This window comes from Nanorana parkeri, unplaced genomic scaffold, assembly GCF_000935625.1.
Source record: "Nanorana parkeri isolate BGI_ZX_2015 unplaced genomic scaffold, ASM93562v1 scaffold2, whole genome shotgun sequence".
Lineage (NCBI taxonomy): Eukaryota > Metazoa > Chordata > Amphibia > Anura > Dicroglossidae > Nanorana > Nanorana parkeri.
In genome coordinates, this window is record NW_017306270.1 from 238,541 (window position 1) to 261,438 (window position 22,898).

A 22,898-nucleotide genomic window follows, 5' to 3' on the forward strand; every position below is an offset into this window, starting at 1 on the left:
AGCTCAGCCCCGCCTCCCGCTTCCCTGGGCTGCCTGGTGTGGTGGTCAGGGTCCCGCAGGGTATTCCGCCGGCTCCTTCCCCGCCTGGGTCACCCACCGAGAGGGAGAGGCAGCCGCTTCTAGACCGCTCCACCACCCGGTACAAGAACTGCTTCCCTGACGACCCCGAGTTCGCCGAGGTGGTGAGGAGGGCGGAGAGGGCCATCAGCCGAGGCATCTTCCCCGAGAGGATCTCCCAAGGCTCCAGCGGGAGCTACTTCGTCAAGGACGAGCAGGAGGTGGGTGATCTCTGCAGGAGGTGGGGGCCTATTGAAGGGTGTGTGTGCCCATTGCAGGAGGTGGGGGCCCATTGAAGGGGGTGTGTGCCCATTGCAGGAGCTTGGCATCCATTGAAGGGGTTGCATACCCATTGCAGGAGCTGGGCGTCCATTGATGGGGATGTGTGCCCATTGCAGGAGCTGGACGTCCATTGAAGGGGGTGTGTACCCCCTATGAGAGGTACTTGGCACTGAAGTGCCGACTTTGGTCAAGTAGTGCTGAGCACAGATGTTGGGTTAAGAAGTGCTGTAGATGATTTGCCATGCTGCCCCCAGGGCACAGGGTCAAAGGGGTCTTTCTGGCCCCCCTCTGGCTCTGATTGCAGGCTGGACTCCTGGCATCCTCCTGGTACTAACTGAAGCTATTCTGCTGGTGCCGAGAACACTGTTTGGGGCTGATCTATGATGATCCAGGTTTATTGGGATTCTGGTACCTGTACTGTACCTGGCCAGCATCTCCAAAACATCATAAGGGGGTGCACATAGGAGATCGGATTCCTGGCCAGCTACAGTACAGGTACTAGAACCCTAATAAACCTGGGACATCCTAGATCAGCACCAAACACATCATCATAGATCAGCACCAAACACATCATCATATCAGCAGAATAGCTTCAGTTAGTTCCAGCTACAGTACAGTGAATTCCAAATACTGTGCAGCACAGTGGTGATGTCACTGCTACTTAACATACCAAAAGGGAGCATAATAAGGAGAGATGTTGATTGTTCAGGTTTATATACACTGAGGGGTTTGCAGTTTATTGTAAAAATGAACATTTAGGACCAGTTCACACCCGCCCCAGTGCGTTCCGGGGCGATTCGGTGCTGGAACGCACTGGATCGCCTCCCGGCTGGCTCACTGCATTCTGGGGTGGGATGGGTCATGGCGGCACATTGAAGTAAATGGCACCCCAGCCACCCCCCTCCCCCAACTGCAGTGCAATTGCCCGCCCCGCAACGCATGGCACATCAATGCCTGTGGTCCGGTGCGATCAGAAAATGTTTTTTCTAACCAGAGGTAATATCTGATCTGGACTTTGTGTTTATTGATAAGCCATACGGTGAGATTTCTCCAGCTGGTTATCACTCAGAAGTGTGGCGGAGTCTTCTACAGAGAGAGGAACACGATTTTCATATAGTTCTCGTTTCACTTCCTTTGTTCTAAGGGCATCATTCCCACTTTATAAGAAGGATTGAAAAGTACTTCCTTTTTTTTTTTTCTAATGAAATATTTATCAGTAAGTAAAGGGTTTGTTATGAAGGAGAATCCGGGATTGTGACATTCTGGGATCAGGTGATGGAAGTATAATATTTGCTTTACACTGACATTCATTCTCCCACTCTAGAGGTCTTGCAGACTTTAGGTCAGGCACATTGCGTTATCGTTGTGCACCACCTTTTATCCCGGGGCTGGACAAATCCCAGGAGCCGAGTCGCCAATGCTCCTTAAAAGTTACAGCTGGTGCCCAACTTTCCAGGTTTTCTCTAGCTGTTGTCAGGTGAGCTGGCCCATGGAAAAAAATCCCGCTGGCTCTTGGGTTGGACAGATCGGCCCCTGAATTCCATATTTAATTCCATTCCATATTATTATTAATTATTCCATATTAATTAATGGCTCACCTACTTTACTGTACAAAATATCCACCATGTCTACAGCCTGGTGCAAAACTGTAGGGCTGCAAATAGCAATTATTTTCATAATCGATTAGTTGGCACATTATTTTTTCGATTAGTTGGATAGAATTTTTTTTTCATTTTTTTTATTTAAAATACACAAAAGGAGTGTTACAAACAAGTTTACTGCAGAATAAAACTGCAAGAAGTTCTCCTTCCGGTCTATTCCTTTGCTGATTGACAGCAGGCAGTGGATGGGTGGGTGCAATAGCCAGCCTACTATTGGCTAATGCAATTCGAAATGGCCAATAGCAGGCTGGCCATTCCACCCAATATGGAGTCACAGCGGCATTGGCTGACAGCTGGTCTCTCCTTCCCACTGGGTGCCAGCTGCATCGGCCTGTGTCCCCTCCAATCCCCACAGCCTCTGTCGATACAAACGGGGGAGAGCAGTGGGGATCGGAGGGAATCAAACTGCAGCTGGCTCCCAGCAGGAGAGAGAGAGATGCAGAGGGAATATGTGGGAGCTCTCCTCATCGCTGAGCACTAGCTGCAGGGGTCTGTGTCCCCCTCTGTTCCACGCTGGAAGCAGCAATGAGCCTACGAAACACCGGCTCTCAGAGAATTAGGGGATAAACACCAACTAATCAATGATGATAGTTGACAACTATTCTCATTATCATTTATTATCGATTAGTTGGTTGCAGCCCTGCAAGACTGCACAGCAAAGTAGAGCATTGGCTAAGTTGGCTGGTCACTTTAAGTGGTTAAAGGGATCCTACACTCTTAAGTCAGGTATGCACGCTTATTTTTTTTTTCTTTGTTCAACCTGTCGGCTGAAGGAAGACCATAGGACAGATTCCTCCATCAATGCTTTCCTTTTGCTGCCGGCCACTGTCAGAATACCCGAACTGAGTTGGTAGCTCATTGCCTGCTAGCTCTGTTTGGCCAACAATTTTCCAACATGCTCCTTCAATCAGGTGATCGATGGATGTCGGTCAGAAAGGTGCCGACAGCAGCACCCACACATTGAATTTCGGCTGGTTCATCAAGAACCGTCCAAAATTAGAAGCGTGTATACCTGGCTTTAGCCTATGGTTGGAGGGAATCCTCCCTTTGTTGGGTGTAGGTACTACCAGCGGGGATGGTACTTCTTCTGGGTGGTCAATCAAAGAACCTGTGATCAGTGGAAGACCCAAAGCAGCTTTTAGGCTTTTCCTGAAACAGCTTAAAGCCCAACTCCAGTCAGAAGTATTTTTTTCCACCCACCTTTAACCCATCCTGATAGACTTGTTCCTCCTTCCCCCTATGAGGTCACACTGAAGTTGGTCCTCTTCTGGATCCTGAGACGACCCGGGCCAATGGACGTCCAACAGGAAGTGTCCACTTCGTGCAGGTGCTGACATGGACACTCAAAGAAGGATCCAAGCAGGAAGTAAGGATCCAAGCAGGAAGTAAAGAGTATAAAGAGTAGAGGAGTAGACTCTGGGCTGTGGCATCACGTGGCTGTGGCATCACGTGGCTGTGGCTTAAGATAAGTAAAATAGGGCTTTCAGATGGGGATTTTTTTTCCTCCAGCGATCAGATAGTGGGACGTGGGAGGGAGGTTGAAATGTATCCTGGACTTGGCCTTCCATGGCAGAGTGAAGCAATGTTACCCTTGCCGGTCACCTTCGTGGCTGCGGTGAAGGGGTTTTCCTGAGTAGGCTATATGTGGAAAATCCTTTTTAAAGGGAAAATAACAATGAATTTCCTCTTCTGTTTCTTAGAGCAAAGTTCGTGAGTATAAATCGTTTAATTTTGCTTTTGGTTACAGTCAGGAAGTGAAAATAAAGGAGAACTTTTTTGATGAGGTTTTTGTTTTTTTGGGCTGATGAAAGGAACACGGTGTTCTGGAAAGCTTGCACCACAAAGTAAGCCAGCAAGAAAGAGAAGTCCGGTATTTTCACTTTCCTGCTATGACCTGTGGATAATATAGTGCAACCCTAGCAGTTTACTGACTTGTTGATTGTGCTCCTGGAAAGGGCTCTACATCTGATACACAGTTCACTTCAGTGTTGTGTGTGAAGAGGGCTGGTCAGAGAATACTTTGTCTTAAGATTGTGTGACATTCTCCAAATTCTTTTTTTGGTAGTTCAATGTAAATGTCACCAGCCTGTCTTCTGTCGCCACCAGAAAGTCAGTTGAGTAGAACTCATAAGCCACTGTTTGATTTTGTTAACATTTTTCGAATAACTACTCCAACAGGAAAGCAGGAATACAATTGCTAACTTCCATTTACATTATAGGTAGCAATTGTTAAAGAAGAACTCCAGGATTTAATTTATTAACCCTTGCAGTGAGGCTACCCCCACCCTGCAAGGGTTAAAAGAGAACTGTGGCCGTAGTTCTCTTGAGGGTCCCAGGAGGACATTTACTAGCGTCTTCTTTTGACCCAAAACTCAGCTATTGCCCGCTACATGCTGACAGTGCAGAGTCCTGCTGCAACTGGGAAAGATCCTGACAATATTGTTGGGTTCCACCCCGTTGCCTGATTGACAGCTGGCTCTGCCTCTCTAGAGCCAGAGCCAACTGTGCCCGCCTCCTCCCCTGTCCATTGCTCCAGTCAGCGGTGCAGGTATGGAGAAGTGAGGGGAGAATCCCTGCGGGGAGCCGTGACTGACAGTGGGAAGCTACTATTGCTTTATGGCACATATAGAATGGTAGGGTATGGAAAGCTATTATGGCAAAAGATAGCTGTGAATTGGAGATAACACCTCCCATCGCCTCCCTTTCCCTAATTTGCTTAATTTGTAACTAGAGTGGCTCTGCAGCCTTCCCGTCTCATCTCACTTTCTCCGCATTAGAGTTTAGAAGTAAGTTTCCCATCTCAGATGTCTATCTGCTCATATCTCACCTTGCATGTCCTCTTCTTTCACCTCAATGCCGTTATCAGACGTGTTCAGTGACTGACTGCCCGCGTTATCTGTGTTGCACAAAGACCAGGTTTCTCTTCTCATTTCTTGCTTGCTTTGGCTCTATTGATCCTCTGGCTGTATTGATCGTCGGGTAATTTGGCTTTCTGTGCTATCTGCGTCACTTTACTATCTACATCTCTAATTTTAGTGAGGCAGAACAGCGGTTCGTGTTTAAGTAAAGGAAACCTGGAATTTGGAACCGGAGCAGGACGTTTTGTACGCTCCGCTGATGCTTTGTATGTAGTTCAGATTCCCTTGTAAGTTCTTTCCACTTGTTTAATCTTTAATCTCCTGTGTATGAGGGGTATTAGGCTTGCCTTCCTCGCCAAGGCTGCGGGCAGCTGCATTATGTGCTAGTAAGGGTATCGGTCATACTGGGCAACTCATAAGCATGGTGAGAGATAATCCTTTTTATTTGATCTTTTCCTGGTTTAGTGTTCTACTGTGGAAGAAGACTTAAAGCTGAACTCCAGGCAAAAAACAATACACAGAAGAACAGCCTATATTGGGGCTGTTTTACCTGCCAAAAGCTTTGTATTTCTGTCCATCCACTCCTGCCCTATCGGCCGTCGCAGCCCTGCCCTATCGGCCGTCGCAGCCCTGCCCTATCGGCCGTCGCAGCCCTGCCCTATCTAAAGAATGATTGCTGTGCAGATATGGGCAAGTTCCTATTTGGCGTTGTGGAAGCTATGATGGCAGTAGGCCTGGAAGGACAGGTGTTTTAGAGGGCATGGGTATTGTAATGGCAATAGGCCTTGGAGGGAGGGAGAGGGGGGTGGAGGGGGTCCTGGCATGACATGGAGGAAATATTGGCCCCTGCAAGCCTGGGGATACAGTGCTTGGCAATTATGAGCTCTGCCCTGCTAGTATTTCCATGTCTACATTTGCATGCTACTCTGTTTCCTTCCTCAGCCCTGAGCCTTCTGAACAACCCGGCCCAGGAGTATTACTGTGCTATGGAGACAGAACTTTGCATGAGTTAAAATATTCAATACAATGATGCGCAGCATTATATCTTCAGAATTTCAGTTCATGTACATTGAGGAAACATATGAATGTAGCTGATGTAGAAGGACTTTATCGGGGGCTCAACTGCTTGGATTACAGCCAGTGTTCTCTTTTATTGCCACATAAATACAGTTTATTGTGAGTTTGGTAACCCAACCAAAATGTTTTTCTATAATTTGGATAAAATGGTGAAGATTTGAAACCTTTGTAAGTTCTTTATTACTATTTGTGTCTCTATTGCGAAGATATAGTCCATATACCCACCGCACTCAGATGCCGCTATTCCAATGTGATAAGATGGGTGCTACGGTTGTCGGTGGGTGGCAACCGCCTCATCATATGAACAAAAGCATGGACACCAGCACTCCAATAGCTGATTAAGTACATCTATTTTTTTAACGTACGTGCTGCATAGCAAATGCACTTAATGCAACGTTTCGGGGTTGCAAAGGATCCCCTTCATCAGGCAGAAACGCGTAATGTGATTTCACCATCACCTGTTTCTGCCTGATGAAGGGGATCCTTTGCGACCCTGAAACGTTGCATTAAGTGCATTTGCTATGCAGCACGTACGTTAATAGACGTACTTAATCAGCTATTGGAGTACCGGTGTCCATGCTTTTTTTGTATTGGGAAGATTTTCCCTTCAAATATATTTTCCCAGCATTATGAAAGATCAAAGAAAATAAACTTGAGGGCCACAGGTTGGGCATGAGGGTTTTAGGATCTTCCACTTTTCTAATGAGGTTTTTCAAGAACTTGCGTGTCTTGCTGGCGTGTGAAGAGGACATTAAGAGCGTGGACTATCTGTCCATAAATGTCTCCTTGGGTTTGTCCATGGCTACAATTGTCCATGCGTGTATTACAATTGTCACGGTAATGATGATGAAGAGAAGCTTTGTCTAGACTTCCCATAACTACCCACCAACTCCCCAGTCACAAGCCTCTCGTCTCATACTTCTACAATACATCTCTTCAGCTGCCTCTTCTGTTCCTTCAGAATAGGAAGCTTGTGTTTTTTAATTTTTGTGGTCAGTTTATCGGTCTTGTGCAGCTTATGTAAATCTTATCCATAATCTACGTCATTTATGTCACGCTCATCATCTTTTCTTTTTAAGATAAACTCCAGGCACCCATGATGCATCTCTGTATGGAGTGGCCACTACGTATTCTAAGGCAGCAATTTGGTAGCGGGTACTAAAAGGCGATGGGTTTTACTATCCCAGCCCTCCCCACTGTCAAAATCTTTATGCAACTTTTGACTTTCTAAAAAGTTGATGGTTGCTTAGATGTAACTACACTCCTTCCCGCACATGAAGGAGCTTGAAGCTAACTACTCGGGTACCCAGCAGTGGGAGGCAGGGGGGAGTTGCCCCATACCCAGAATTACTGTGTACATTTTACTGGGCATTGACGCCAGATTACGGGGAGACAAGGTAGCAGCAGCCACCTCATGACTGTCGCCAAACTGCTGCCTTACAATTGTAGTTTAATGGTTTATTATTTCAACATTTTGGTCGCTTGTTTTTTCCCCATCAGCGTCCATGAACACATCACACGCCTTATTGTATGGTCCCTGAATATAAGCAGGTGCAGCGGTGACAGATGGATGGCGCCGTCGGATACGAAAATGGGAAGACACCGGCACTCTAATGTTCCAAAAGAGCACGTCCTTATTAACTCATATGTATAACATCAGATAAAAGTGACATGCATGCTGCTGATTTTATTTTTATTTTTTTAATTTCTGCTAGTGCTGACTTCTGGTTGGAAATTAAAGTGACACTAAACTCTGGATCCGTTCTGGTTGCGGCGTCTTTGGGTGACGGGAGGACTCTAGTTTGTGTCCTCCCGTTACCCTTAGAAGAACGATGGGGAAAAGCCCTGACCCCATAGTTCTCCTTTAATAACAAAAATGTGTCTTATTTGTGTATCACTCGGCTGTAGATCCTCAAATCATCTCTGAATTGGTGCTGACACTGTCCTTCCTTCTGGAGGGGGGCTACTTCTGTTCCCCATGGTCCCTGTGTGTGGTGTAGAGTAGTCACCCCTCCAAGACTGGATTCTAATCACTGTACCACCATTATCTAGATAACATGGCTGCTCTTTCAGGTAACACAGGGCTGGACAAATTTAGTATGCAATTTAGGGATCAGTCTGTCCAATCCAGGAGCCCGCTGGATTTTTTTTTAGGAGTCTGCTCCATTGACAACTAGAGAACCTCAAAAGTTAGGTGGCAGGAGCATTGGTGACCTGGCTCCTGGGATTTGTCTAGCTGTGAGTTAACAAACTGTGTGGTATTAAGATATGTAATTTCTCTCCGTGGTATCGTTCAGGGCAGGTTCACACTATTTTCTGGACCACATCTGGTCCGTAAAATGGTGTGAGCCTGCCCGCAGTTCCAGTGCATACCAGACAAAATGAGACATGGAGTATTTTTCTGGTCTGGAAAGGACTGCGCTGGTGTGAACAGTGGCCAGAAATAGCACAGGGGTACACTAGGATGCATGTTGGGTCTGGTCTGGAGAAGATCTGAATGGGGTGTGATGGGCCTAAGACTTTGAATTTATGTCTGTGTTTACCTGCATTGTTTGGCCGCATTTAGAGAAAATAGAATATATGTCTGTCCAGGATTGGATTTGAAAATGAAAGCATGTGAACACAGCTTTCAGCAGTAACATCGATATGCAGAAAAGTGATCTGGGAAGCATAAAAGCTGATTTAGTCTTCGCAGATCACTTCTACATTTACAAAAGCTAAACACGGGAGTGCTAGTGTGAATGAGGCCTTGGAAAAGCAGTCTTTACACTGCAGTATGTAAATATCGAGCACATGAGTGTCTGGGAATAAATGTTTTCTCTTTCTCTCTACAGGAGATCATTGCAGTGTTCAAACCAAAAACCGAGGAGCCTTACGGTCAGCTAAACCCCAAGTGGACGAAATGGTTACAGAAACTCTGCTGTCCCTGCTTCTTTGGTAGAGATTGTCTTGTCCTGAATCAGGGGTATCTGTCAGAAGCCGGAGCCAGTCTCGTGGACCAAAAACTAGAGCTTAACATTGTTCCCCGTACACGGGTAAGACCTTTGTGTATATTTTAGTAGACAAACACTACCTTCAGGGCCAATTCACAGCAGCTGCTGGGCAAAACACACAGCGGCTGGTGTGCTGTGCCTAAAAGAGAAGGATACTTGCTGCACTCCTTACCAGGATTCCTATATAGATGTACAGTCGGCTGCTCGAAATGACTGCCATGGTGCCGCCACACGTAGATATTCAAAGAACGTCACCAGCACACAAAATCAAATGACTGCATCAAGTGTTCATTTATTGACTTATACTGTCTCTCGCTTGCAAGCGCTTTCGGGCCACGCAGGGTTCCCTTCATCAGGCTCAGAGATGACAGTGCACAAGTAACAAATCAACATTTAAATAGACATACCAATTGTGCAAAAAGTAATGAAACGGGGGGCTTAGGAGAGGTTTGTTTCATTACTTTTTCCAAACATTTAGATTTATTAATGCATTTTTTTTGCATAATATCTTATTTAAAGCGCTAATGCTTTTGCCCCCCTTTTTTTCATTTTTTCTTCAGGTTGTATTTCTATCCAGTGAAACCTTTAATTACAGTGCCATTGACCGTGTAAAGTCTAGAGGGAAGAAATTGGCATTGGAAAAAGTGCCAAAAGTGGGTCAGCGTTTTAATCGGATAGGATTGCCCCCCAAGGTAAGGTAGGAGAACCTGTAAATGATAACGCTTCACTCTACGTTTGTATATTCTAGGACAGCAGTCCTGCTAGAATGAATATATGTCTTGTTACTACACGTTTCATAACTGTCATTTGTCTCTACTTCCCTCCCCACCTTGAACTCGCCCTTTAAAAGAGAACTATGGGCAAACCTTTTTTGGCCTTGGTTCTCTTTTGGGTCACAGGAAGACCTTTACTTATGTCCTCCTGTGACCCAAAATTCAGCCAATGGTGGGCTGTTGCCGGCTATATGCTGACATCGCAGAGCTGCGCTGCAGCCAGGAAAGATCCCGACAATATTGTCAGGATCCACCCAGCTGCCTGATTGACAGCTGGCTCTGCCTCTCTAGAGCCAGCTGTGGCCGCCCCCTTTCCTGTCTGTCACTCTGGAGAGGGGAGGAGACACCAGTCTTGAATAATATTTATTTTTTCCAAACAAACAATTATACATTTGCCTTGTATCCATAAAAAAATTGTTTCCAATGTATATCATACCCAAGCTTTATCCAGCTTCGTTTCCCCCTCTCTTCACAATCTTTCATTATTTATGTGTTTATATCCTTAAACTAATAAGCCAGTGTAATTTAAAATATAAGAATATTAAGTTTCTGCAGAAGACCAATTGCTACTCATTCCCTGAAAGTGGAAGTTCACACTTGAATTACTACTCTAACAGTCATATGACACATGTTCTTTGATAAATACATAGCACCATGTTTGACTTCTGTCCGAGCTCCGGTTGTGAAGCAATTCGCATTGATGGGGTGGCAAATGCTCTGCAGCATGTAGAAGTGATCGGGTGGCTTTACAGCTGCTCAAATCACTTCTACTAGAAAGCTGGCCATCGAGGGTATTGTTTGCATGCTGGCGCTGCCACAGATGTAGTACATACGTCCATGGCAGCGAAGGGGTTAAAAATATATTGATTGTACTGTTGTATGTTCTTGCGATAATTGCGTGTGTGTGTTGTAAGATTGTAGGCTACACTGGGGCATGGGCTGAACTAATTGGACTATGCTCTCTAAAGTTACATAACGCAATGAAAAAAATAAAAATTTGGTAATGGGAAATAATTGCTTGCATGGATTTGTCGGGCGGTGTAAATCTAATTTGGGGGCTGATTTTATAATGGGTTTGCAGCACATTCATACAGTTGTATGCCGTGCTTTATAAATCCTCTAAGTGTCTGACCTCTCCTCATCATTTCTTTGATTTCTAGGTGGGCTCCTTCCAGTTGTTTGTTAAAGGCCATAAAGATGCAGATTATTGGCTGCGGAGGTTTGAGACGGAACCACTTCCTGAAAACACAAACCGGCAGCTCCAGTTACAGTTTGAGAGACTGGTGGTTCTGGACTTTATTATTCGGAACACAGGTATCCCTCATCGTTACTTTTAGTTAAAGCGTGTCTATACCAAAAAAAAACTAAAATTCTAAATAGAGATGCACCGATACCGAGTACTCGTACTCGCCCAAATGCTCCGATGCCTAGCCCAATACTTCCTGTATTAGTGAGCCGGGGAGCGCGTCGTTACACGCTGCCCGGGTTCCTGATTGGTTGGGAAGCTGGCTAATCAGGAAGGTGGGCGCCGTGTAATGACGCAGCGCCCGGCATTTTGATTGGCCGGGAAGCCGACTTCATGCTCCCTCGTCATCTCATGGCCTCCCGGCCAATCAGAAAGCGGGGCGCCGTGTCATTACACGGCACCCAGCTTCCATGATTGGCCAGCACGACGGCTCCGGCTGGGTACCGGAGGAAGGCCGCTCCTTGCTGGAGAGGCCCGGGGGTGACAGGCTGGACATGCCGAGGTGAGAGAGGACAGAGATCCGCACTGCAGAGACATGCTGGACCGTATGATTATTATGGGGATTGGTATGGAACGGCTTTCTTGTTAATCGGGAAGCTGGGTGGCAAGTCATTACATGACTTCCTGAATGGGACTTTCGGTAATTGGTATCGGTGAGTACCGGTAAAAAAGTATCGGTACTCGTACCAGGTACCAAAATACCGGTATCGGTGATCCCTAATTCTATATATTGCAGTTTACCAGTCTGTAGATGCGGTGGCTGCGTTTTGTGTTCTTTTTATTTTGGTGGGTGATTCTGCCAGTAACACACTTCCTGTCCTAGGGTGACAACACTCACCTCATGATACTGTACCAGGACTAGAAAAAACAGGATAGGACTACAGGACTCTCCTTTTATTCATAACATAAAGGGGCATGGTTCTCTAGTTCTGAGAACAATGTGACTGATAATAGTCAGCACAGACAGAGAACACGGGAATTTATCAGCTCACACGATTTCTGGAAAGACCAACCGGTATTTATTTTGCACGTATGAAACTGCTATAACACAAGGCTTTCATTGGTGTATTTAACAGACCAAGAGAGACGTAATGAGAGGAGTTTAATATTGGGATTTTATATCCTTTAATTAGCAGCTGTCGTTAGGCTTTAATTCCATGAATTCTAATGATTATTTGCCAGAATTACTGTTGTTTTCAGCAATAATAGCCAATAAGTCCTCATGTTTCTCCAACAATACAGTCTGGTCATCGACATGCAACCCCACCTTCCCTAACCTGCTGATTGGACCGTAAAGAAGCATCACCACATTGACTATCCATCCAATAGGTTGCTCACCCCTTGACCCTTCCACACAGCATAGGCGGGGGGGGACGGGACCTCATGTTCCTCTGTTGCAGATAAACAGTACAGCTCGGTCACTGACATACAACCTTCCCTAACCTGCTGATTGGACAGTGAAGAAGCATCACCACATTGACTATCCATCCAATAGGTTGCTCACCCCTTGACCCTTCCACACAGCATAGGCGGGGGGGGACGGGACCTCATGTTCCTCTGTTGCAGATAAACAGTACAGCTCGGTCACTGACATACAACCTTCCCTAACCTGCTGATTGGACAGTGAAGAAGCATCACCACATTGACTATCCATCCAATAGGTTGCTCACCCCTCAACCCTTCGACACAGCATAGCCAGGGGGACCTCAAGTTCTTCTGTTGCAGTTACACAATACAGCTCAGTCACTGATCTACAACTCCCCTTCCCCGGCCAGCTGATTGAATAAAGGTACAGCATCACCAAACCTAAATCCATCACACTGCTCTGTCTAATCAGCAAGCAGGACATTACGGGAAGCTAAAATAAAGACTAAATCGGGGTTTCTCTTTATTGGTTACGAATACATAATTGGATTCAATTTCAAAATGTTTAACATCTGCCTGGAACTGGAACCTGGAGCTCGGCGCTAATTGTTGTAAAAATGAAATGGTTTCACACAACCTGCAAAAGTTCCTTTTTGTGGGTTACATAGTTACATAGTATTTGAGGTTGAATAAAGACATTAGTCCATCAAGTCCAACCTATTAGGATCTCATTCTAGGAGTACCTGTACCCCTGTATATTATGGTAGTAGGAGTCTGGTAGGGTTGGTATGCAAAATAAATGCAAGCTGTCTTAAACGGACTGCTGAACTTTAAGGTAAGGTTCTCGTGATAGACCTGAAGAAAGAGGAACCGAAAGGCCAAAAATTAATTTGTGTCAAACAAGACTTTGTGTCATAGAGACCTGTCGCTACCCCCCCCTGCCCAAAAAAAAGGCAACTACAGGCAACCTGTAACTCAATGTTGTTGATACTTACCAGTTCAGAGGTGGTGACCACAGTCCTTGACCATCGTTGGTATCTAACACTTCCTGAGTGTGTCGGATGCCTTATTCACCGCTGCTTGCTGTGGCTTCACCCACCTGCTGCTACATTACTACATGACACAAGTAGTGACGTAGGAGCCGGCAGGTGAAACCACAGTGCACATGGGGAAGGGGCGGGGGCAGTGTGTGTGTTTCAGCACAGCTGGAGTGCCAAGCTTGCCTACCCCTGTGTTGGTGGGCTTAGGGCTGCAAATGCAGCTTGCTTTTGACATCAGATTGAGATGCTTCTGAAGATCATTCATTCTATTTACTGCAGGTGCATTTGATTGCAGTTGACTTGCTGCTGACCTGCTTCAAACTGTTTTTGCATTGCTGTAGGCTAGGTGCGGGCAGAGAAGCAGATGTTGCAAACAAAAGCACGTGGGAACTGACCCTTGGTAATCTTTAGAGCAGGGGTAGCAAACCTCCGGCCCTCCAGCTCTGGGCTAGAACTACAAATCCCATGAGGCATTGCAAGATTCTCACAGCCACCGACATGACTCCCGAAGAGAGATGCATCATGGGATTTGTAGTTTCACCACAGCTGGAGGGCCGGAGGTTTGCTACCCCTGCTTTAGAGACTGCTTGTTGAATTTTCTTTTGGCGGGTGTCTGGGTTGCATGACATCTGTATTCTTAGTGAGGTGTATGATGTTACCTGTAACTGGCAGGCTGTCCACAGGTACCAGTTTGTAATTCCTGTCCCCATGGTTCTGGATGCTGTCCTGAGAGACCAGGTTCTCCATATGCTGCATTCCTCACCTCCTTCAAAAATGCTATTTTCCTGGCTATCATGGTGACATTTCTGACTTCAACAATTGACGTCAGTTACCAGGAACTAGTATGCAGATCAGGGGCTCTGCCTTCATTGCATTATTGTCAACAGGGGGACATTGCTGTGCATATTAGCCCATTATGGCAAACACAACTGGGGGGCTTATGTTTTTTCCCCCCGGGGTACCCCACTTCCACTTTAAAGTGAACCTGTGCTCCATTTTAAACGTTCAGAACTAGACGTCTAAGGGCGTCTAGACGTCTAAGGGCCATATGTGGTCCGCAAAATGGTGTGAACCTGCCGCAGTTCCAGTGCATTCCAGACCAGACAAAATGAGACATGCAGTATTTTTCTGGTCTGGTCTGGAATGGACTGCGCTGGTGGGAACCGAGGCCATAAATAGCATAGGGATACATTGCATTTTGGGTCTGGAAACGGTCTGGTCTGGAGGTAATCTGGATGTGGTGTTAATGGGCCCTAAGAGTTGATACCGCACCTTGCCTGTTATTGTTTTATATGCACCAGAAATAACAGTTCTGTGCCCATTTTCTGACTTAGTTTCACTGAAGCTTGACTTTTCCTAACTTCATGGCTAAAGGCCGCCATCTTTCACTCCACTGTCCAATGAGAACGTCATAGTGGCTAGTAAGCGCACTCTCATTGGACAAAGGGTTACAGTTGGTGGAACTAAGACATGAAGTCAGAGGATGTCAGGACCCTAAACTAAATCGGAGAAGGGCACAAAAGAAGCGTGTCTGGATAATCAGGGTAATGGCAGCATTGTGATGTCTGTTCATAGGTAGGACTATTACTTTAAAACGAAATCTGTACTTTATTAAACTTTTAAAAGTGGCTGCTGGCCCTTCGAGTAACTTGACTGGGTGCTGACTATGTAAACTGTTCCGGTATGCATGTTTAATGGGAGTGTATTTTATTCATTAATCCTTTTTATTAATGTTATTTTTCCATAGACCGAGGGAATGATAACTGGCTGATAAAGTATGATTATCCAATGGAGAATGCAGCCTCCAGGGTCAGTATGTGTATATGAGCTTTTACCTATTTTCGGAAAGGTGTTGGAGTCCGCTGAAGACTATTTCAATTGCTGTGTTGTTTTTTTCTGCAGGACTCAGACTGGGTACTGGTCCGAGAACCGATCATCAAGATTGCTGCTATAGACAATGGTCTCGCTTTCCCTTTAAAGCATCCAGATTCCTGGAGAGCGTGTAAGTTTCCATCTCTAGTCTTCTGCTAATGTATTAAGCCGACAAACCCTCCAACCTAGGGTGTTACATAGGATCCTGGGAGTTCAACTATGAATAAAAAGTAGTTCTTCATATATTCTCTTTATTATGTTTTTGTTTTTTTTAATCGATTTTTTTTTTTTTTTTTAAATTTAATTTTTTATAAAGACAATTAAAATTGACATACTGCATGACATGATTGGATATCCAGGTACAGCTCAATCAGTCCGGCATTAATATTTCACAACATTTCATTCTTATGTCTAATGTCAGATTGCTTGCCCATGTACCTTATAACTATTAACTTGTGGCCAAAAGAGGCCCAATTAAGAAAGGAAAAGACTTACAGAAAAATAAAAATTAAGAAGAAAAAAAAAAAGGGGGGGGGGGGGAGACAGGAATGCCGGACCTCCCCCATTCTCTATCGAGATTCTTCATTATAATGCTTTGCTAGGATAAATTAGGAAAGCCTTATGTACTATCCCAACATTTTCAATGAATCTCCCAATTATCTTGGTGTATGTCCATTCTATCCTATATCCTCCATATATCCATGAGAGTTTTTCTCTTTATTATGGTAAAGTGATATTAAACCCTTGTGTTTGTTGTTGTTGTTTTTTTTTTTTTTAATACTGCCCGTTTTAATTTAAATTTTTCACAGGATGTACCGCTGCCCCCTCCCCTCCTGTTTATGGGTGTCTCCTTTGCCAAGCAGGTTGTAAAGCAGACACCCATGCGTACGAGCCGGGAATTGAGCCATGCTGTGTGCATCCATTGACACATTAGCACTCAACAAGCCACGCCCCTGTTCCTGCCTCCTCTCAGTATCTTGACAGGCAGGTGCAGCAACCCATAGCTGCCCTTCCCTCAGTCTGGGAGCCAGCGGCGGTGAACGTGGAGTAACGGTAAGTGTTTGGGGGGGGGGGCATGGAAAGGTAGTAGGGCATTTTTTACCTTTTTAATACAGAAAATGCATTAAGGTAAAAAACTAATAGCCTTTAATACTACTTTAAGCAATTTAAAGTCCGGTACTTATGAATTATTTCATATGAATATTTTATGTGGCCAGCAGGTGGCACTGTACTGTGCTATCCTCATGTTAAGGAGGGGCTGAACTTCCCCCATCCCACATACTTGCCTTTCCAGCGCTGCCATGCCGCTCCTTTCTCCATGGCTTTTGGGTATGGGGGGAGCATATTACTTCCTCCCAATGTGGCAGTGCTTGGGTATATCAGCCAATTGCTAGGCCTAGGCACTGCTATATGACGAGTGGAGTGATGTCACCGCTCTCCCTAGCATTTGATACTGTACTAGCTGACACTGGCCCCTTTGCAAGCCTGGATCAGAAACTCAGACTACAAGGCTTATTGCCCTTGCACTTTGTCACCCTATGTGTAGCAAAGACTGTAAATGACACGTTTTCCTTATAGGATTGACTGGTTTTCACTATGGCTTTTAACATGCACTAGTGCATACTTTCCCTGCAAATTAGTGTCTTTTGTAGTGTACACTGTGGGACCTGTGGTGAAAAATGAAAGGAGTAATCCTGCAATTCCACTGATGTCCTTCCGCCTTGGTTTCGTTTTGTGTATGACCCAATTACCTCAAGCATGCTAGGAAATGTTTAACCACTGATGGATCCTTCCACCTTCCTCAGCAGTTACACATACATGTCTTCTCTTACCCTATTGGCTTTGTGTTATTGCAAGCTCTATTTTTACCTTCTCTCTCTGTTTTTTGTACAGATCCATTTTATTGGGCATGGTTATCACAAGCCAAAGTCCCATTTTCCCAGGAGATCAAAGAACTCATCCTGCCCAAAATCTCAGACCCCAATTTTATGAAAGACTTGGAGGAAGATCTCTATGAGCTGTTTAAGGTACGACTATCTAAATGGTCTCTTCACTTGTATTTCTACTTTTTTTTTTCTTCTCAAATTTGAGAAGCCGCCCACTATGTTATGTGTTCTCATTCCCACAGCATACCTATTTCCTTTTTAAAAAAAAAATAAAAAAATTCTTACCTTGTTTCTTTGGAACAGGTTTATACGTAGGACTCTATAGAGAGCTTATATTGTTTAAAATAGATGGCAATGTGGAGGTAAGGGGCAAACGTAAGACATTGTACCTCCAAGACCTGGAGATCCTTCATCCTTTGTTAACCTATGTTTAGTTTGATTTTTGCAGTGTAGTGCTCCTAAAATGCACAGGTATCAACAGGCCTTAAACCAGGGAGACAGGGAGGGAGTGTCACTTCACAAGGGAGCATGGATTTGTAGGCAGTTGGTGTTGACTAGGGTCATGCCAATACAGACAGGGATGGAGGATGTCGCAAAGCTGATACCTTTCCTATTGCCCCATTCTGCCTTTACTTGTCTCTGCAGGGGGGTCAGAAATAAAAAAAATACGCACACACACACACTCACACTCACACACTCTCTCACACACACACACACACACACACACACACACACACTCTCACGCTGACATTTATGTATATGTAATTGAGAAGCAGCTTGAGTCACAGTAGATGTGATCCTGACTTTGTTCTATAACCCTCCCTCTAAATATTGAAACCAGGCGATCACTATGTCAGACAGCTATGACTTGCAGAATGAGAATTCGGCAATGGCAGCCACCATGTCTCCCTCCAAGAAAGATTTATTTTAATGGCAGGAAGATCATTTATGTTGGTGTAATCAGTGCAGGTTAAAGGACGTCCTAATTATATATTGTCACCTGTCATTTTCTGCAGAAAGATCCCGGCTTTGACAGAGGACAGTTCCACAAACAGATTGCAGTAATGAGAGGACAGGTAAGGTTATATATCTTCTGTTTAATTTCTTCTCACATTCTTTTCATGTTCGTTGCATTTCTTATCATTTTGCCTTGACCTCATCATCGTGTAAACAATGCGATCACCATAAAGTTAAGTGCCTATAAATTGCTTGCCGCTCACATAAATATGCCACTTGTACATTTTTATCTGAGAGCAATAGTCATTTCCTGTCATTGATTTTAGACCTACTCCAAGAATGGCTAAACAAACAAATTCATTTTTATTTTGCAACTCGAGATAGAACATTGATCTTTTCATGCTTGGCAGCTCTTTTGGCAACTCTTTTGAGCTTTCCATTTGTCTTTCATCCGCACCAGGCTGGACATACACTGCTCTATTTTTATTTTTTTTCATTAAACCCGCGGGCTGAACGAAAATAAAATAGAGCACATTTGTCCATCAACACTACAAGCGCGTTGATCGAGGAATCTCCTGCTGTTTGCATTGTATTCTGACAGCGGCCGCTGGCCCATCGGAGTACCTGAACAGAGTCAGCAGCTCATTGGCTGCCGGGTCTCTAGTCGTGCAAAGATTTTCCGGCCAGCTCCTTCGATCAGCTGATCCAGAGATGCCGGCCGAAAGGGTGTCGACAGCGGCGCACATTGTGCGAATTTCGCCAGTTCTTCAAACTGGCGAAATTCGCACAGTGTATAGGCACCCTTGGTTTCTAATTTGCAAGTTATCATATGATCAAAAGGTGTGGTGGAAGATGAAATCTGCATTGTCCATTGAAAGGTTTTAAAGATTCATTTTCATTCTGAGAGGAAAGCAACAAAGTTGGCAAATGTTTTACCAGAGTTCAGATACTCGGAATCAGCCATTCATTTGCTAATATTCATAAGGTACCTTAAGATGCCGAAGCTGCCAAATCAGGTGCTGACCAGCTCTATGCATTCTCACACCCTGATCAAAATGGTATCCAATTTCAAGCCATTACAGTCCTGATACATGCTCTCCCTTAGTAAGCCCTGATGAAGGGGGATTTGCATGAGCCCCCAAAACGTGTTGGCTATTTCTATACTGTCCCCTCAACCCTAAATTGAATAAAGATGTATCTGCACTAATAAGAGTGTGGCGCACAATCTTGCAATTTGACACTACAAACCAAGAAGACCATGGAGGGCCTCTGTAATGTCAGGTCACCTATAATCCTTTCATAATTTGCCAGCCACACCAAAAGGATAAATCTTGCAGGTCCAGTGCTTTTATACTACTTTATGGCAGTGTTGGCTTTTTTTTAGCTGATGGACTGGTATACTGTGCTTTGGAGTGTCACTAAGAATAAATGGCACCACAGTTCACACAATGTGCAATGCTGCCATTCCAGCCTGAATCCCCATATGTGCCCCATGACAGATTTTCAGTTTAGATACAGAGGTCACCTTTAGCTGAAAATAAGGGGGGTGGGGGGGGGGGAAGTTTTGAAGGCTTTATCTGCCCATCAGGGATATAATCTGCTGTCTACAAATTCTAGCCCAGTGCCAGCTCATGTGAGGATGATGCTGGGTGTTGACTTGCACCGTATTACATATCACATGGCCACAGATAATCATGCAGTCATTATTACAGCATGTGATCAGTCATTATTACAGCATGTGATCAGTCATATGGTCACAGTCAGCACAGATGATTGCTTGTAATAGTTAATGTGATGGTGATCCATATGGACTCCACCAGATAATTGAGGATAAGCAACCAGTGATACACGGTATAGAATATAAGTAAGGAAAACACATTATAGTCTCGGCTATATGTCGCCTGTCACAGTACAGAATATAAGTAAGGGAAACACATTATAGTCTCGGCTATATGTCGCCTGTCTTGGTATTGTTTTCATCCAGAGATAGTCGATATTCACTAATACTATCTAACTTCTGCCTGGATGGGTAAATAGGTAGAAAATAATACAAATGGCAGTCTAATAAGATAATAGCTGAACATATCTACAGATTTGGCATTGATGGAGGCACACTCACAAAATGTAGTGGAGTTTTTGGTGCAGGTCAATGATCCAGAAAGCCAGTGTAAGACATCCTCCCCAGTGCTGGGCTCTACTTCACTTCAACACTGGCTATGGTCATAGTAGGTTTAGACATGTTCTTTTACATGGGCTCTTCCTTAGTTTCCCATCTAAATTTACATCAAAGAGATCTTTGCAGCCTTTGTATCGACTCTGAACAGACTTCAGCACGTTAAAGAGACCCTGTCACCAATTTAAAAAAAAGTGCAGAAAAATCAAGTATTTTAAAAGCTTACTTGCAAAGTTCTTCTTCTTTTTCATAAACAACATTTTTATTGACTTGCAATGTGCATCTGAACATGCTAGAAAATTATACTACTGCAGAAAGTGTCAGCTCCCTAGCACAGCCCTCCCTGTACGTAATAGCGCTCTCCTCTTCTGGCAATGCCCAATTAGTCTTAGTGCTGGCCCAGCATCTCCTCCCCTCAGCTCTCTACATAATCTTTTAGAGGGTCATTTGAGGGACAGCTCAGAGTCTGCTGGTGCCGCTGACATTAAGCCCAGGATTGCAGTACGCAGCAGCAGTCTCACAACTTTTTGATGTCTACCCAAAGGACGTTTTCACAGGTAGATAACAATGTCCAAAACACATCAAAGCATATCTAAACCTAAAAACAACAAAACATGTGTGCATATGTTTATACATAACTATACACAAAATCTCAAGCAGCACACGTGCCAATGGGGTTTGCAAATGCAATTGAAGGCATACTTACTAATGGTGAGCCAGCTAGACCAGGGTGGGCATGTTCAAGTTTGTTACCAGTGTGCTGCCATCACTAGAGCTGCAGCCTTGCTAAAGAGGTGCATTGCTACAAGAGAGAGGTGTCCGTGTTACAAGAGCATATATGAATGCATATGGACACAGATTTTAGAATATATACCCCCTCTCCATATATACACTGTATAGTATACTTGATATGTCATCCATTTATTAGATTATGTCAGGAGAATGAAACTAGTGTGTTTGAAGAACGGTGCTTTGGATGCTTTTGACTTCTTCCAGTTTCCATTTCGCAGTTTTCACTCTTGCTTGTGTTTTTTAAGTTATCTATCATTTCTTACATACTCCGAGTACGCTTGAATTTCTAAATGGCAAGAATGTTCTCACGTAATGTATTTGTGTCTCCTAGATCCTAAACTTAACTCAGGCACTTAAAGATGGGAGGAGCCCACTGCAGCTCGTCCAAATGCCGCCCGTAATAGTGGAAACAGCACGATCACATCAGAAGAGTGCCAGCGAGTCCTATACTCAGAGCTTCCAGAGCAGAAAGCCATTCTTCTCCTGGTGGTAAAAGACTTAACCGTAAGCGCTGTCTGGCATGGATAGCGACGAGGGCTGTAAAGCAACCTCGTTGACCTCAAAACCAGCCTTTTTGTCTGGGTGGTGGCGAGCGAAGCAAATTTACAGCCCAGGTGTTGGGAGCACTTTTACGAAAGAATAATTCACTGTCTGGAATGTATACATATTCTCAGTACATTCCACCTGCATGCATACGAGAGGGATACTCTGCAAGCAGTGTGACATCTTAGATTATCTACAAGCATAGTCTGCTCTTTCCCCAAATTGTACTGCTATTTAAAACCCGATTGTGATTTGCTGTCTGAACGATGGAGCGAACTGCGTGCAAGCTAGAAGGCAGACCTCAGCCCAATTGTAACCCCATAACTAGTGTGGAGATACAAGGGTATCCATGCCCATTAGGACAGGCTGAGTTGTTGCTGGTAAGCCGCTGTTTGCATGAGCCAAGCATAGGCAAAACTAATGGTGCCCACACACTGAAAGAGAATGATCAGGACTTAACGTTGAGGGTGCCACTCTGTCTTAATGACTAATTCCATACAGAATGGATATTGAATTCATGGGTAGATGCTGGTCTGTTGAAGCATTGACTGTTGTATTGTATCTGTTCATTACTTTGTCATTGAGATCTGCACCCTTTTTTGTTTTTAACTCCTCCATGGGCTTTCTCAAGGAGTGGGTCTTGCAGGTGAATCTCCAGCAGGAGTTCTACTCCCTCAGTAAAGCTGCAGTTAGAAACGCAAAGGGGAACAATAATCGTGTTGCACAGCACGGTCATGCTAAACAGGAGCAGTGACATAGATTATGCAACAGCCTTATGACAAGGTTACAGCTTGAATACATAAAGTCCTCCCTTAGATCCTCTAAAGCAGCACTTGGAGAGAATAAAACCTGTCCCTGACCACTTCTTAATTGCAGGTCTGAAGTGAAAGTCTGCCTTGGCTTCAAAGAGAAGTCTATTACAGACCTGTGCAAAACTGTCACAGTTGGCTGCCCAGTATTCCAGGTACAGGGGAGGGGAGAGGCAGTCTAATAGAGTCACAAAATTGCTACACAAATCCAGCCTGCTAGCGTGCAGCCACAAAACAGTTCTGGATGGACATGGCCTTTAAAAGAATTGTCCAGATTATTTTAGGTCAGATCGCAGTGTAAATTAAATGTTTCAGTCAAGCATAGGACAGTAGAAGTAGCTGTATGGAAATTCCATGCATGGTCATACATCTGGCCAGGTGCGTTGGCCTTTTCATTTTGGGCTGTTTCTGGACTCCTCTGTGCCTCACAGACCTGTAATGCTTAACAATTCTGAGTGTGGTTACACAAGTTAGATTGCTTTGGTTTATTAAAGGAGAACTATGGGGTCAGGGC

At 44.6% G+C, this 22,898-nt stretch overlaps 1 protein-coding gene across 1 annotated transcript in view; it reads left to right on the forward strand.

Moving 5' to 3' along the window:
- Positions 1-21,768, forward strand: part of PI4K2A (phosphatidylinositol 4-kinase type 2 alpha) — a 27,381-nt gene extending 5,613 nt beyond the window's left edge. The window contains exons 2-10 of the mRNA XM_018556783.1: positions 3-278; positions 8,770-8,970; positions 9,489-9,620; positions 10,862-11,015; positions 15,100-15,161; positions 15,255-15,354; positions 17,118-17,251; positions 18,127-18,186; positions 21,364-21,768. Of these exons, the coding sequence (XP_018412285.1) occupies positions 3-278; positions 8,770-8,970; positions 9,489-9,620; positions 10,862-11,015; positions 15,100-15,161; positions 15,255-15,354; positions 17,118-17,251; positions 18,127-18,186; positions 21,364-21,525 (1,281 nt within the window). The 3' untranslated portion in view covers positions 21,526-21,768. The remainder of the gene's footprint in view (positions 1-2; positions 279-8,769; positions 8,971-9,488; positions 9,621-10,861; positions 11,016-15,099; positions 15,162-15,254; positions 15,355-17,117; positions 17,252-18,126; positions 18,187-21,363) is intronic.
- The last annotated feature ends 1,130 nt before the right edge of the window (positions 21,769-22,898 follow it).